Genomic DNA, 16,553 nt, shown 5'->3' on the forward strand with positions numbered 1-16,553 from the left:
AGGCCTGGGTTTGGGGCTTCACCCCGACCCCACCTCTGGCCCTGGCCCGCGCGCCTCTTCAGCCCCCAGGGCCAGGCCTGCCCTCCGCCCCCACAAACTGGTTTCTCTGCTTTGCTGGGCTCTGTTGGAACTAGTCCCTTTGACTCCCCGTTTCAATTTATTTTCCTGGGGCTTTATTTTGCGGGGAGGGCGCGGAAGGAGGTGGCTTTCTTCCTTTCCCCCGCGCCCGCGTGTGCCAGGTTTCCTGCCCCAAGGCGGGCTTGGGTGCCCCCTCTGGCAGGAAGTGGGGCCGGGTGCACCCGCGTGGCGGTGCATGCGGTCGGGGTGCACCGGTTTCCCGCGCCTGCAAGAGTGGCCTGCGCCCCTCCCCCCGCGCGCTCTGGCCCCTCGTCCCGCCCGCCGACCTGCAACGGCCAGGCGCCGACACTTGCAGAGTCACCCTGGGGCCGGGTATGGAGCAGGGGACGACAGGGACTTAACCAGCCTCCAGGAGGGTAAGGAAAGTGGCGGGCTGGAGGGTCACCAGGAACCTATTCCATCCGGCCCGCCAACTTACTGTGTGACCTTAGGCTACTCATCAGGGCTCTCTGGGTTACTTTTTTTGTAAAATAAAATTTGTGACGATATCCTAGGGTCCTTCCTGCAGATTCTCTTAAACATTTATGGTTCACACATTGCATGCATGGTTATGGAGGGGACAAGCTTGAGGCCCAAAAAAGCTTACTGTAAATTGAAGGATTGAGTTGGACCCTAAACTTGGCTTCTCTGCGCTAGGCCTCTGATGTTCAGAAACAGGTGGAAGAGACAGCATATGTTGGTCTCACCAGAGAGGGCCTAGGGCCTTCAGTTTGTGGAGGCCTGGGTTTGGAATGGGTGAATGGATTAAAGGATTCTCAACAGCAAGAGATGGAGGGATGCACCAGGTGAAATAAACTTTCAGGGAAACCAGGCAGGATCCTGGCAGGTGGGGCCCAGGTTCTCTGGAATTAGGACCAGCTCCATCCAACTGGAACTCCCTCTATGAGGGTGCCTCCTGCAGACCTCATGTGAGGCCAGTGCTCATTTAGTTGATTAATTTCGATGTTTAGTTTGAAAGGGGGACCTGTGGTGTAATAGAAGATTCTAATCACTGCCTGTAATTACAGAGCAGGCCAAGCCACTAATGACGGAGCAGGATAAATCATCAACCACCTTGTTTAAAAGGGTCTTCAAGTCTGAAATATAAAGTAGAATAATTACCGAAGTCCCGGCTTCTGGAGCATCCTGAAGCTTAAGGATGGGGGCCTCTGGCCCTCCAAAAGTCACATTTGCAAAAATGGTTTTTTCCTCTCATTGCGTTAAAATTGGAAATTGTCTGAAAATATGAAAAGGGGAAAGAAGTCATACAAATGTTTTGTCATTTTTGATTGGGGCGAAGACTTCCTGTTGTTTAGGCATTTTAAACTCTGGTTTTATCCTTATAGCAGTCTGGAGAGGTAGTTGAGGCACATGTCTTACTGTTAACCCCATTTTACAGATTGAGGGGCTTTCAGAAGTGGAGCCACTGGGCCCACGCTTTGCCAAATACAGTCAGGGATTGGTTACCACAGATGTGTGGAGCCATAGATTTCCTAGTTCAAGTCTCTAACTTGGGGATAATAACTGAGGGGACAAGGGATGGGAATGTGGGGGACCCTTACTGTCTTTTTTAAGATACTGGAAAGAAGAGGCTTCCAACTCCAGGGTGCAGGTGTTCTTGCAGTAGGTTTTAGGTAAACTCAAATAGTGGGGCTGATTTGACTCTAGCCTTCTAAGAAGAGGGAACAGGCTAGAAAAAGACCAAGAAGCTTTTAGGATATCCCTGCCAGGGCTCCAGGGGGTCAGCTAGCATCTGTTAGAACGGTTCATCTTAGTTGGAGATGCCCTTCCTGTAAGGAATCAAAGTGAAAGATCTCATTTTACTCCAGGTAGGCAGGGTTGGGGTGAGGGGAAAGAGGAGACCCACCTTTCAACTTTGGTCTCTTTTTCCTTCCCTCACCTCATTCATTGCAGTTCAGCCATCTTCCCCTTTCCCAAATCGTGTCCCCATCTTTGAATCATCAGGCTTTACCCTGGGAGAGAACAGAGGGGGGCGTTGATGGGGTGGGCACCAACCTTGGCCTTGTGTTTGGTAAGTATCAGGGTTGGCTCTTCTAGCATTTGATCCTAAGCCTTGGGCCTTGGCAGTGTGGTGAGTAAGGTGCCCAGGGGATTGAAACTCATGGCTTCCAGATGTCCAGGGCTCATTCTCTCTGCTTACCTTTCCTCCCTTGCTCCCTGTGAGTTCCCTAGGCTTGGTTTTTCTCTTAAAGAGAAAGGGCAGCAGCTGACTAGAGATGGTGGCCTCAGCCATGTAAGGACCCCCCCACCTCACCCACACCTTTGCTAGGGCAGCCTCACCCTCAGCCAGGTCTGGGTTGCCTAAGCCAGCTTTTGCTTCTTGGGCCAGGACCCTGTGAGGGTGGCAGGACAACAAAGAGCCTTTCTGAAAAGGAGATAAGGAGCTAATTAGAACCAACAGGCCCAGCCTCCCCCTGTAGCAGCAGGGTGGGAATACTGGATACCCCTGGGAGCAGGCAGTTTGCTGCAGTACGATTGGAGGGTAGGAGTGATGAAGGTGGTAGGAGGTGGCTGAAACAAGATGTTTTGTTTAAAAATGCCTTTTTTTTTTTTTTTTTGAAGCATCCCAGCCATTGCTTCTCCATCTGCTCCATAGAGAAGGGAAGATGAGCGAGTCAAGTTCGAAGTCCAGCCAGCCCTTGGCCTCCAAGCAGGAAAAGGATGGCACTGAGAAGCGAGGGCGGGGCAGGCCTCGTAAGCAGCCTCCGGTGAGTCCCGGGACAACGCTGGTAGGGAGTCAGGTGGGTGTCCAAATCTTTGCCTTGGTTTACTCCTTTGGGCTAGGGAGGTGCCAGGCATCTTGACAGATGAAAACAGGAATGGAGAGGTGCAGAATTGTTCTTGTCTGTGTGTCCTCCCAACACAGGCCCGTACCCTGCACTCACCAGCGCTGGTCAGATTCTTCTGAGACCTTGGAAGAGGAGTGGGGGCTGAGCCCATGACAAAGTCTAAGCCCAAAGTGACCCTCTGGTCACAAAGGCCAATGCTTACATTGTGGTAGACCACTCACCCTTTCTAGTCCATCATGGACTAGTGTGTTTATAAAGCACAATAAAGGTGAATTCTAGAAAATGAAAATACACGAGCCTGGGATTTTTAATCATGAGATTCATCACGCATATTGTTCCGTGAATTTACTGTGAAAGTTCTTAGATACTTATTGTCAGTTTCTATACTTCCCTCATTCTGGGCCAGTAGCAAAGTTTGTGGGCCCGCACCTGTTCATGGGCCTCAGTGCCAGTGTCCCTGAATTAGGCTTTGCCCCTGGCTCCATAAATGGAAATTTAAGTCCAGGAAGTTGAAAATGTTGGGGAGTTGGTTGCAATGACCCTTGGAACCCTGGTGCTGACCTCCCACAGGATTAGAAGGCCAGCCTTACACTGGGACACCCTGTAGAGCATGGCCAGTCAGGCTGTGCAGGCCACCTGTTGACATGGTGGAGGTCTTGGTTTCTCTCATGAGGGGCAGCTGTGGGTGAAGTCCAGTTGCTGCCCTTTTCCTGGAGAAGAGGAAACTGAGATCGGTCCTTGCCTGTTACACATCAGGTCCCCGGCTTCCCCATCTGTAAGGTAGAGAGGGTGCTCTGTCCTGACTCTAGGAGACATAAGCCATAAGGAGTCAGCTTTCTCTTTCTGAGCCCAGTGCATTGAGAGTGGGGAACTTATCCTCTTGGTCTGGTTCCCTTGGTCTCCCCTCTTCTCTTCTTGGCTGGGGGTAGGAAAGGTGTTACAGAAGGGGTGTCGAGTTACTGGACCATGCTTATAAACAGCCCATGGGCAGCCACCTCAGGAAACCATAGCTGATATGCCTTTACTGCCCAGTTTCTATGCATTATGCAGCAGCCTTTTATCCTGTCTCAGGCTTATTAAAGTTTTAGTGGCAACGATGGCAGGGATCTCTGGGGTTCCTTCTCCCTGGGAAGCATTCCGGAGGGTCAGTTGGCAGGTAGAGGCTGGAGGCTCTTTTCTCTTGTGCATCCTCCGGTCTCCAGCATGTATCATCAGAGCGGGTGGGCAATGATTGTGGTTTAGGACTAATATATTCTTCGTTTAATTTTCATGATATCCTACAAGGTAAGTCTTGTCATTTATAGATGAGGAAACGAGCTTGAGCATTAAGTGTCTTCCGCAAAATCTTAGGGCTAGTCAGTGGCAGAGCTGGGAAGTGGGTAAGTTGCCTGTTTGCCCCATGACATATTTCCCAGAGGGTCTTCTGGCTTGTCATTTTGTCACAGAGATGAAAGGGGAGGGCCTTTGTAAAAGATGGTTAAACTGAATCCTGAGGGCTTGCCCCTGCCATCGTTCCTGTGGGTTCCTGAGTCAGGGTGATGGTTCGCTGACTTAACCCTGCCAGGGTGGGGCAGAAAGCTCTGTTTTCTAAAAGAGGTGAGACAGGTGGCATCTGTGTTCTTCACTGTCTGTCTTTGCAGAAGGAACCCAGTGAAGTGCCAACACCTAAGAGACCTCGGGGCCGACCAAAGGGGAGCAAAAACAAGGGCGCTGCCAAGACCCGGGTGAGGCTCAGTGGGAGGGTGCTCCTAATGCAAGGAGGGAGGGTCCTCTCATGGGGAGTATGGGAAAGGGCTAGCTTGTCCTGATTCAGCTCCCTCTTCCCTGGTATGTGGGTGGTAGGCAATGGGTCTTGCTAATTGGGGAAAGCAAGGTGATGACTGTGGTCTCACTTCTGGGGCCTTGGTCCTGCCCAGGACAATGGGGAAGTCAAGTCAGAAGTCATAGCTTTCCTGGTCTGGAGAAAGGTGATTTGGGAGGAGTGAAGGGACAGCCCCACCAGCCCCTGGGCTGAGGATGTTACCTTCTATCCTGGGGTCCCCTGGATCCTGAGGGACTGGGGATAAGCAAGGAAGGCCAGATTCTGGTGGCATCAGGCTTTCAGAGAAGTTATTTTGTTTTTTATTTTATTTTTTCTAAGACACGACTCATATCCTCTGAGTCATGGGTGGAGGAGGGAGTGGGGGGCGTGTGTATATGTGGGGTGGGGGAGGCAATGTGGCTGGCCAGTCATCGACAGCTGGACTTGGGTGGGCCTGCTGGGGTGAGAGTCCTGGGCTGCCCTGAGCAGAGGTAGGCAGTTCTGTACCTCTGTTCCTTCACCATCCCAGGCTCTGGTCATTGGGTTATCACTGTCAGGAACATTTTTCACTTAGTGGATCTTTTCTCTGACCATCTAGAAAACCACCACGACTCCAGGGAGGAAACCAAGGGGCAGGCCCAAAAAACTGGTAGGTGAAGGGGCGGTGGCACCTTGGCTCTTCGGGGGAGGGTGCAAAAAATGGGTGATGCCTGATCCTGTGCACCCATTATGGAAAGACAGCTCTCCCTGACCTGCAGGGCCAGGAATGGTGGGGTATCACATTTTACCCAGGCCCAGAGAAGGGAAGGGATTTGCCCAAGGCCCAGTCAGGCTCCTGGCACCCAGTCCAGGGCTTTTAAGGGGCTGTGTGTCCATGAGAAGTGAGGGGTCCCGGGTATAAACCAGACCAGACCGCTGCCCTGCACTAGTGGGGGATGTCTCTGCCTCTGCTTCTAGAACAGACACAGGACTTCTCAGGGGGATCTTGGAGGTCATTTAGTCCATTCCCCATCATAGGAGTGAGGAAGGGACATTACACAGGGAACTGGTGAGGTTTGGCCTTACAACCTGATCTTGAGGAGGGAGGAAGCAGCAGCAGTTTCTCAGCCCTGAGATAGGGTCAGTGCTGGGTGGGAGCTGAGGAATGATCCCACGTGGAGGCAGTTCCTCACAAGGAGGCTCTTCCATTTCCGGGCCCCCAAATAGTCAGTGGAAGTAGGTGGGTTGGTCAGAAGACTGCCTCTAGGGGGCTACCCTGCAGGTAGAGCCACCCCAGCCTTCCTCCTCCTGACCCTTTTCTATCCCCAACCTGCTCCCTGCACTCCCTGAGGCATTCATTCCTCGAGCTGAGCAGCCACCACCACCAGGGTTAGGGGGAGTAGGGGGTGTTGGCTCAGTCCCAAGAGTGAGTAACAGGAAACAAGTTGTTTTGGAGTTTGTGCCTGGCACGGGGGCCGGGCCTGTGTGGTGTCCCAACATTCCCACCCAGTGAGTGAGCCCCAGCGGGCGGCACACACACTTCCACTTCCTCCCCACCCTGGCCTGGGGTCAGCCTGTGGCTGTGGCCACTGCACAGCCCTGCTCTGCAGCCCAGCAGCTGCCCCTGTGGGCCAAGGCCACCTGGTTCCCCTGTACCCACCAGGGGGGGCTCATGCACCCTCCAGCCACCCCTTCCCTTCCCATTTCCTCTCCTGGTCACCTCCTCCCCTCCCACTGAAGAGCTAGTCACTTCCTCACTTCTCAAGCTTTAGTAGGGTACTGAGCTCTACCCAGTCCCCTCACCATGGGCCCTGGGGCAAGGGAGCCTGGCTCTGAGAGCAGCGTGTGTGTGGTTTTTTTCCCTCCCTTTAAATTCTTCCTTTTTTATGAATGAAACTGGGCTGTGGAGGTTGCTGAGTCACCCACACACTCAGCCCTGACTCATCCCCCTTCTGGAGAGCCAGGGAGTGCAGGGAGGTGTGTGTGGGGGGAGCCTGGCCTGTGCCCCTCCCCCACAGCTCTGGGGGTGGAGGAGGAGGAGGGCCAGGCTTGGCACTCCTACTGACAGCCCTGCCCACCTCACAGGAGAAGGAGGAAGAAGAGGGCATCTCGCAGGAGTCCTCAGAGGAGGAGCAGTGACCGCGCCGTGCCACCTGCTTCCTCATCGAGGAGCAGTTTCCTTCTGGGACTGGACAGCTCCGCTCCCACTGCCCCCCTGCCCCTTCCCCCAGGCCCACACATCACCGCCACCTACCTGCGCCTGCACCGCCACACTACACAGCACACCAGCCGCTGCAGGGCCCTGGTGGCCCAGGTGGGGAGCAGTTTTCCTTTGGTCTCGGATCCCAGCGACCCCTCCCTCACCCACGTGCACACACTTGCCCTCCCAAAGCTGACTTCCCACTTAGCCGCACCCTGCACCTGCTGCGTCCCCACTCTCAGTGGTAGGGACATTGCTGACTGGGCTCTTGGTTTGGGGGTCCTTTCTCCCCCACTCTTCCCTCTGGCATCCATTAAGGGGCCTGGGAGGGCTCCCTGGCCTTAAAAGGGGCCCAAGCCCCATCATTCTGACATGCCCACTCCATTGTACTGGCAGCAGCAGCAGGAGCAGGTGTGGCCAATGGATAGGGCTGCTTGGCCCCAAGATGTTCCCAACCAACCTGTCTCTCACCAGGTGCAGCTCACACCCACTTTTCTTCCTTCCCCACCTTGCCTAGTCCCTGCACTAGGTTAGCAGCCCCCTTGGGGCACAGGAAGAAAGGCAGGAGGGATTGAGCCCCCTACCCCATCTGCTTCCACTCTAGGCCTCATTTCCCTTTTCCTCACATGGGGCACTACTAAGGAGCTAGCCTTGCCCACTCCCACCCTTCTGCTCCTCCCCACCCCCCAAGGTTCTGGTTCCATCTTTCCTCTGTTCACAAACTACCTCTGGACAGTTGTGTTGTTTTTTGTTCAACGTTTCATTCTTAGACATCTGTCATTGCTGCTGCTACCAGCGCCAAATGTTCATCCTCATTGCCTCCTGTTCTGCCCACATTCCCCTCCTCCAAGATATTCTTAGGGGATGGGGCCTGGAGCAAAGCAGGCTGGGTTACCGACTACCCCAGTCCCAGGGAAGGTGGGGCCCTGCCCCTAGGATGCTGCAGCAGAGTGAGCAGGGGGGGGACCTGTGTTGACCGTCGAAGTGTAGGGGCCACCTTCTCCCCCTGTTCTGCCAGGGAGGAGGTAGCCATTATTTGTCCCAGCCTGGGGCTCCCCCCCTCTGGTTTCCTATTTGCAGTTACTTGAATAAAAAAAAATATCCTTTTCTGGACTGGAGTCTTTCTCTGGTGGGTGCCTGGAGCAGGTAAGGGTGAAAACCAAGGATCTTGGGGGAGCGGGGTGCAGGCAGAACTTTGGAGGTCCCCTGCCCAACTCTTAGGCTGGGGATAGGGAGAAGAACAAGCTACTGGCATCAGCTCTAGGAGAGGTAATTTAAACCCCTCTTGAAGAAATGAACCACACTGCTAGCCACAAAACATTTTATTTACAAAATATATACTGAATGTACATCAGGCCCTGTCACCATAGAAACAACTCCAAAGCCAAGTCAGAGAGGGCTAAAGATGGGGCCCATAGAAAGGGCAAAGCTATGCCTCGTCTCCTAGCCACCCTTTAACCCTAAAAGGAAAAAGTTCCCATTGGTGCCTGGGAGTGGGCAGCAGGCTCAGCCCACAAAGGACTGAGGCCTAGGGGCAAGTAAAGTGTTGGGGCTGGCTGCTATGCATGAGCTTATAAAATGGGTGCTGCCAGGGTGGATGGGAGGAGGAATGGAGACCCAGGACCCAGCAGGGGGAGCTGGATGAGCACGAGTGGGAGGGGAAAGCAGCAGGCAGCAGGGCCCCAAAGTTCTGAAGATCAGGGCAAGGGAGTCAGGTCATGTCTTGACATCCAGCAAGGGCATCCGCTTGTGCTGATAGCCACTCTGCCAGCCATGTACCACCTGTGAGAGGATACCACGTCACAAAACGGTTCTGGACACTAGGAGTTCATGGCACAACCTTGGAGGATGTACCCCACTACTCAGCCCAAATGGGGAGAGCTGAGGTCATAACTAGGCTCTGGTTTCAGTGGTGAGTATGGGTGAGAGCAGAGCAGACCCACCTCTGCCGATTCTCCGTCCCGACTGCTCACCTTGGGGTCTCCTATGTCAGAGAGTAGCTCCTGCTCAGCCTCGTGTAGCTCTTCAGCGGGGTCATAACTGTACATGGGGAGCAGGTGATGGCGAAGCCGGTCCACCCTGGGGAGCAGGGGAGGCAGGGCTCAGCCTAGGAGGCCCACCCTATTCTTTAAATACCTGACTGCCCTGTCTCCATTCTCCCTGGCAGGGGCACTTCCAGTGGGTGCCTTTCCGGATACACTACGGCTCTAAGAACACATGTCCAATTCTACTCCCCAGGGGGTAAGCTGAGCCTAACCTAACGGGAGTGTAGGGAATTTCAGACTTGTATCAGGGTGGCTGACAGGAATCATACGTGTATGCAGAGAACTCAGATACTATGGGAAGAAATTTAAGTAGATGGTGAAGGTGGTAGCATTCGGGGGCAGCGACACTCACCGCTTTTTCTTCTGGACATACATTACCTGTAAGAGAGAGAGCACTGTGGAGGCTGGGAACCCAGGATGGCCCACCCACCTCCACACCCTCCACTCCACTGTAACAGCAGGACAGCAGCCCCGCTCGACAAAGGTGTGGTTGTGTATGTGTGAATGTGGGAGCTCCTTACCACAGCCACCACCACCCCGACCAGGGTGATGAGGAAGAAAGGCCCCAATACATAGCCCACCATGGAGTCGCTGTTGGCCTGGGGGTCAGTGGGCACTGTGGTGTTACTCATGACATCGGCAGCTGGAGAGCTGGGTAGTCAGCATGGGCAGTAGTGCCTCGGGAGGGTGCCTCCACTGGGCTCCCTGGGGAGGAGGAAGGGAGGTTATCAATTTCACCCAGGGTGACATCAGGCTCTGGATCCCTCCTCAAGAGCGGGGGTGATGTATGAAAACTTAGGTCAGGCACTGGGATGAGGGATCCTCCAAGTCAATGTGATGAGTTTAATCCTCCAATGACTCTCAGCAAACCCTGGGTGTAAAAGGCACCTAAGGAAGGCCCAGACCCAGAGCCTAAATTCTGCCCAGCTCTTATCCCCAAATCACGGTGGGGCCCAGCTGCTGGCCAAACACTTGCAGATATCAGCTCCTGGGGAAAGGTTAGATGTAAGTTTCCAGCTCCTGCCCCAACCTCCTGGGGCTGCCAGCTCCTATCCAGTGAAGCAAAATGGGGAGATTAGGTAAAAACTTGAGAGTCCTGCACTGTGGCATAGGGGGTGAAGTAGGAGCATTTGAAGGAGCGCAGCCTCAGTTCTGATCCAATGCCCACATTTCAAGCTTTAGGCCCTATGTCCCCCTTGTCCCCGCTGTCACTCCAGACATATAGCCTGGACACCCTCTCCCCCATCTGTCTTCTGCCAGGGTGGACACAAATGGGCAAGGCTGGACTGTACCTGCAAGATGATGTCACCTCCCTCTGGTCCCCACCCAGGGCTCCGCCCAGGTCCTTCCCCTCCAGGCCTGGATTGAGATGCGGAGAGAGTGAGCTGCCATCGACAGATGTAAGGAGACTGCCATGGGCGGCTGCACAAAGATGCCCCAAGGTCCCTGACCCCAGTTTGCCTGGGTCTCCATATGAGCTACCTGTCCCGGTGTCCGTGGGGGTCACTGGGTTTGCCCAATCGCACGCACACCGTCCCATGGTCGAGGATACATGTCGAAGTGGGGAGGGTGTGTCAGGCCGCTCCTAGGATGCGGACCAGCAACGGCGAGCGGGAGGTAGGTCTCACGGCTCTGGGAGGCTCAGGCCGGGAGAGGGAGTCTGAGGGGAGCGCAGAGAGGCCAGGGCATCCTGGAACCCCGGCAACCCGAGGCATGGACCCGTGCCGGCGCTCTGCAGCCCATTCAACCCAGCCGTGCCTTACCTCCCGCCGCTGCAGCCCGGACAGGAACGCCCTCGGTCTGCTCCAGGGCCCCGGAAGAACCTGGAGGCGCGTGATCAAAGGACCCGGGGAAATGGGCGGAGCCGCAGCGCCCGGGCGCAGCCAATCCGGTGTCGGAAGGCTGACGGCCCGGACACTTCTGGAGCGGCCAATCCAGAGGCGGGGAGTGGGCGGTACGAAGTTGGGGACTCCCCAGGTTGCAGGGTACATCCCGCGGCAGCAGGGGGCAGCCGAGGGTTGCGCAGCGGGGGGTGGAGGTCGCTAGGGGAGGGGGCGGGGCGCATGGTTTCCCGGCGTGCCCTGGGGCAGACCCCAGCTGTGCGCCCGCGGTTGGGATTCAGATTCCTAGGCGAGTCCCGGTGTCTGCCCCGCTTCGCGTCTGGTTGGAGCCCAGGTATAGAGCCAAGCCCAGGCGTGAGCCGACTGGCGGCGCGTCCCTGACGGCAGGACCCTGCCCCATTAGTGTGTGTTGAGTCCTCCACGCTTCCTAGTGCCCATTATCCCTCTGGGCTGCGCGCAGAGGACCGAGTAGGCAGACTGGGTTAGCTCCCGCCCAACCTTGGACCCAACCGTACTCTCTCCGCCTCATTTTTAATGTCTGTAACATAGGGTGCTCTGACGATTAGACGATGACATGGGTACCGAGCATAGCATACAACATGCCCTGGATGTGAAATATCCCGTTAACCTTTTCTGGGGAGGGGGCACAGCTGAGGCAGCGGGGTGAAGTCCCCTGGGTTACAGGTAGTTTGCTAAGTAGGCAAGCCTGGGTCGAAGCTTTCATGGTCTGATAATTGAAATGTCGTTAGAGAAATCTGAATAAAATTGGTGGATTTTACCAATGTCAATATCCTGATTATGATATACTGTAGTTTTGCAAAAGTTGTCATTGGGAGGAGCTAGGCAAAGTGTACAAGGGATCTCTATCTTAAAACTGCAGGTGATGTACAATTACCTCAAATGTGTGTGCATGTACGCACGCGTAGTTTTGTACCAGACCCTCTTCTACCCCTCAGAATCATATGTAACTGGGAAAATTCCAAACTGGCAGGTAATGGAAACCACCTTAGAACATAAAGGTTGTGGTAGCCAAAACAGGCTGATGTCCTCCTGCGTCCTCAGGTGCTCCTGGAGATACAGGGGTGGCCCGGGTCACCCTATTTTTGCCAGAGGCAGCCAATGGCATGGACATGATTGAACCTTTTTGTCTGGTGTGACTTCAGTTTCCTCCTGACCTTCCAGAGAAGGTTGGATGAGGGCAGGTCTGGTGCAGAGATGACCCAAATGGAAACAGCAGGTGGGAACTCTGGCCTCTTGCCTCCAGATACCACCATCTGACTGTGGTGGGGAATCAGACAAAGGGAAAGGAGTGAGAAACACCTGGGTCTGGAGGCTCCAGGTAAATTTCCTGGTGTTCTCAGGCTTTTTGGTCTTTAGAGTAGACTTTTATCAGAGCTGAGGGCAGAGAGAGGAGGCCACTTCCCCAGAAGAGGCCTGCTTCACCTTGCAAGGAATTAGGGATCAAGTGATAGGTTTCAGTTTTTTCTATTTGTTTTCCCACAGTATTTGTTAATTATTTATTTATCAACAGAAACTGTTCCTAAGCCCAAATATTCACATTTCACAGGTCAGTGACAAGGTCCATGGAATTCAACCCAAAGAAATTTTTTACATTCCAAAATCATTTTGCACTCTGAAAGATATCAGCCTTCCTCATCTCCTCAAAATCTTTCATAGAATCATAAATTCTGTAGTAATCTTTGCATGCCTTCTTTCTTGTTTCAGCCACAGCATACTTATAGAAAGCTGCAACCCCCAGGAATACAGTGACTGCTCCAAAAATATGAAGTCACAGACACTTGACCAGAAGGCCACACATCCGAGGTTTTGTCAAAGCACTGTAAGCTATGGTAGTTATTCTCCTCGACACCAAAGTCCTTTCTGACTCAAGTGATAGGTTTTAGAACCCAGGCCTCGTCTGCTCACGCACCCAACATTTGTCCCCATCCTCAGGGCTTCCAATCACATATCTTGAAGGCCTGCTTGTCCTAAGAGCAGGCCTAGTGGTCACAGTGGCTAGACCAGTGTATGGAAAGCGCACTGGGGTCTCAGTGTCAGAGATTTGGCATGTTTTTACTTCCCTTATTCCTAGGACAGAATATCATTCTGAGCTAGGTATGGCAGAGGGGCAACCCCAATTTAAAAATGAGTAAGATGAGTCCATGAGCAGTGTGATGATTTCCCAAGGCCCTTGGCATGCTCAGCAAGGGTTGGGCAGAATGGGATGACAGGTGGGTCCTTCTTCCTGGACAGCTCTGTGCTGGCAGCTGCTCCAGGGCTGCATTTGAGACCTGATTTGTTCCTGTGTTGAGGCAGACTGTGGTATGTTAAAGATATATACTATAAACCCTAAAGCAACTAGTAAAATAACAGTTATAGCTAATAAACTAACAAAAGAGATAAAATAGAATAAAAAATACTGAAATAATCCCAAAGGAGTCTGAAAAAGAGGAAAGGGGGAACGCAGAACAAATGAGAGAACTAGAAAACAAGATGATAAACCGAAACCTAACTATATCAAAGTCACATTAAAAGCCAATTAAAAGGAAAAGATTGATAGAACGGATAAAAAAGCAAGACCTAATTATATGCTGCCCACAAGAAATGTACTTTGCATATAAAGATTCAAATAGGGTAAAAGTAAAAAAGATTTTAAAAGATACACCATGCTTATGCTTAGTCAAAAGAAAGCTGGGATGGCTAAAATGATAATCAGACAAAGTTGATTTCAGAGCAAAGAATATTACCTGGGATAAAGAAGCTCAGTTCATAATAACAAAGGGGTTAATTAATCAAGGACATAATATTTCTAAATGTTCATGTGCCCAATAAGAGGGCTTCAAAATACATGAAATAAAAACTGATAGAACTGCAAGAAAAAACAGTCACAATTATAGTAAGAGATTTCAATACTACTCTTTCAGTAATTGATAAAACAAGTAGACAAATCAGCCAGGATATAGTAAACTTGAACGACACTATCAACCAACTTGACCTGACTGACATTTAGAGAATACTTCACCTAACAATAACAGAATACATATTCTCAAGTATGCACAGAACATTTATGGGTCATAAAACAAGAATGAAATTTGAAAATGTTACACTAAGTGAAATAAACCAGTCACAAAAGGACAAATACTATATGATTTTACTTTTATGAGGTCAAATTCATAGAGACAAAGTAGAATGGTAGTTGTCAGGGGCTGGAGGGTGGAGAGGAATGAAGAGTTATTGTTCAGTAGGTATGGAGTTTCAGTTTGGGGAAGTGAAAGAAGTTCTGAAGATGGATGGTAGTGATGGTTGTACAACAAAGTAGTTAATGCCACTGAACTGTATACTTAAAAATGGTTAAAAATGTTAAAAAAAAATCCAAGTGTATGCTGCTTGCAAGAGACCCACTTTAGACCTGAAGACACAAATAAGTTGAAAGTGAAGGATGGAAGAGATATTCCATGCAAAGAGTAACCTAAAAGAGAGCTAGAGTGGCTATCCTAATATCAGACAAAATAGATTTTAAGTCAAAAACTCTTACAAGTGACAAAAGAGGACATTTTATATTGAAAGAAGGGTCAATTCATGAAGAAGCTATAACAATTACATGTTCACCAATCAACAGAGTCCCAAAATATATGAAGCAAACATTGAAAGAATTGAAGGTAGAAATAGACAACTCTGGAATAATAGTTGGACACTTCGATACCCTACTTTCAATAATGGATAGAATATCCTATACAGAAGATCGATAAGGAAATAGAGTACTTGAAAAACACTCTAAACCAACCTGACCCAGCAGACATACAGCACACTCCACCCAACAACAATATACATTATTCTTAAGTACACATGGAACATTCTCCAGGATAGATCATACATTAGGTCACAAAACATATTTTATTAGATTAAAAAAACCTAACAAAGAAAAGCCCAGGATCAGATGGCTTCACTGGTGAATTCTACCAAATATCTAAAGGAGAATTAACACCAATCCTTCTCAAACTCTTCCAAAAAACTGAAAAGAAAGGAACACTTTTGAATTCATTTGAACTCAGCATTGCTCTGATACCAAAGCCAGACAAAGACATAAAAGAAAAAGCTACAGGTAAATAAATACCTCTTATTAATATAGATGCTAGGCCATAAAAGGAATCTCAGTAAATTTAAAAGGATTGAAACCATATGAAGTATCTTCTCTGACCACAGTGGAATGAAGCTAGAAACTAATAACAGGAAAATTACACACTCTTGAAAAACTAATGGGTCAAAGAAGAAGCGACTAGGGAAATTAGAAAATACTTTAAGATAAATTAAGACATACCAAAACTTATGGGAGTAGTAAAAGCAGTACTTGGTGAGAAATTTATAGAGGATCTCAAATCAACAATCTGACTCTATACCTTAAGGAACCAGAGAAAGAAGAGCAAACTAGCCCTAAAGTCAGCAGAAGGAATAATAAAGGTTAGAGAAAAGATAGGGGGAAAAGAAGGGGAAAAAACCCAAAGCAATAGAGAGAACCAACAAAACAAAAAGTTGGTTCTTTGAAAAGATAATACAATTGACAAAACTTTAGTTAGACTAAAAAAAAAATAGATGGCAAATAACTAAAATCATCAATGGAAGCTGGTACATCACTATTGCCTTTACGGAATTTCAAGGATTATAAGAGAATGCTATAAACAGCTGTATGCCAAAAAGAGAATCTGGACAAAATGCAGGCCTAACATGGTATTTACTTCCCCCCAGTTTCCTTCACCTTCTGCACCTGACTCATACCCAAACTATTTTTCCCCTTGTCCTCCAGTCTCCTCCAGGCTTCGGCTCCCTCAACAATGAGATGAGGATCAAAGTACTTGCATCTCTGGGTAGATGTAGAGGTCAGGGCCCTGCCCCTGGCCCTATATAGGCAGTTTAGGTGTTTAAGGCATTGTCTGAACTGATAGGAAAGTACTTTGGAAACTGGAAAGCATTAGTCAAATGTTAGCTCTTATAACTGGCCCACTCAACTTTCTCAGATCAGGTTCCCTCCAAGTAAAACAAATTCCTCTCGACTCCACCCCCGAAACTGCAAATCCCTATCACTGCCCCTCCCTTCTCTAGTCTCACCCCTAACTTGGCTTCCCATGCCAGTCTCAGATGTAGGCCCTGCAGGAAGTGATCCTGCCCTAGGCCTGCCGTTAGCTCCTCCCCTAGGCCTGGAAAAATTCACAGGATCCTGGGCTGAGAGACAAAGGGCAGTAGCAGGAACAGGTCTTCTTCCTGAAGAAGCACCTTCCCTTCTGCCCCTCTCACCCCCAAACTCAAGGCAGAAAGAGAAAGCTGGAGAAGAGGCCTCCGAGGACAGGCTTCCATCAAGTATTTGTCCTGATGGGTCCATGGGTGGCCCGGTGGTTGAACATCACCCTGACCCCAAAGGGAAGAGCCTGTTTACTATGGTGTGCCCCGTCCCTCTCCACCTGCTTCAAACTTCTCCCTCCCCATATCCCTGGGGGCAGTCTCATATTTGCTTCCAGGTTTGGGAGAAAGTAGAGGGGTGTTGTGGGGGGAAGTTTTGAGAGGACAGGGTGATACTAGGTATACATTCCCTGTGCTGTAGACATTCCCCAAATGCCATCTGGCGCTTTGCTTCCTCCACCTACATTTCCTAGGTACCTGCTCGGAATCACTCAGCTGGATACCAAGAACAGAGGTTCTCCCAGCCTTCAGAAGGTGCATTCACAATGGGGGCATGTACAAGAGTCATACGGTGCCATCTAAGGAAGA

General features: G+C 50.8%; 2 protein-coding genes across 5 annotated transcripts in view; one reads left to right on the forward strand and one right to left on the reverse strand.

Annotated features, from left to right (window-relative positions):
• The window catches only part of HMGA1 (high mobility group AT-hook 1), an 8,843-nt gene extending 827 nt beyond the window's left edge, over nt 1-8,016 (forward strand). The window contains exons 2-5 of one of the 2 annotated variants that reach the window (XM_011373485.2): nt 2,701-2,879; nt 4,568-4,651; nt 5,327-5,377; nt 6,793-8,016. In XM_011373485.2, coding sequence (XP_011371787.1) covers nt 2,745-2,879; nt 4,568-4,651; nt 5,327-5,377; nt 6,793-6,846 — 324 coding nt within the window. In that variant the 5' untranslated portion in view covers nt 2,701-2,744 and the 3' untranslated portion in view covers nt 6,847-8,016. The remainder of the gene's footprint in view (nt 1-2,700; nt 2,880-4,567; nt 4,652-5,326; nt 5,378-6,792) is intronic. The other variant, XM_011373486.2, reaches the window with a different exon arrangement.
• Nucleotides 8,017-8,214: 198 nt separating this feature from the next.
• On the reverse strand, nt 8,215-10,827 carry LOC105301008 (uncharacterized protein C3orf18-like). Of its 3 annotated transcripts, none has more exons than XM_023538495.1 (5): nt 10,716-10,827; nt 9,534-9,657; nt 9,305-9,330; nt 8,881-8,986; nt 8,215-8,689 (listed from the first exon to the last, which is right to left on the reverse strand). In XM_023538495.1, exons 2-5 carry the CDS (start codon nt 9,582-9,584, stop codon nt 8,624-8,626), a joined length of 249 nt encoding a protein of 82 aa, XP_023394263.1. In that variant the 5' UTR covers nt 9,585-9,657; nt 10,716-10,827; the 3' UTR covers nt 8,215-8,623. The 3 variants fall into 3 exon arrangements, with proteins under 3 accessions (XP_023394263.1, XP_011371790.1, XP_011371789.1); XM_011373488.2 differs by having other exon boundaries at nt 9,474-9,657; XM_011373487.2 differs by having other exon boundaries at nt 9,474-9,657; nt 10,435-10,786.
• Between the last annotated feature and the right edge of the window lie 5,726 nt (nt 10,828-16,553).

This window comes from Pteropus vampyrus, unplaced genomic scaffold (assembly GCF_000151845.1).
Source record: "Pteropus vampyrus isolate Shadow unplaced genomic scaffold, Pvam_2.0 Scaffold225, whole genome shotgun sequence".
Lineage (NCBI taxonomy): Eukaryota > Metazoa > Chordata > Mammalia > Chiroptera > Pteropodidae > Pteropus > Pteropus vampyrus.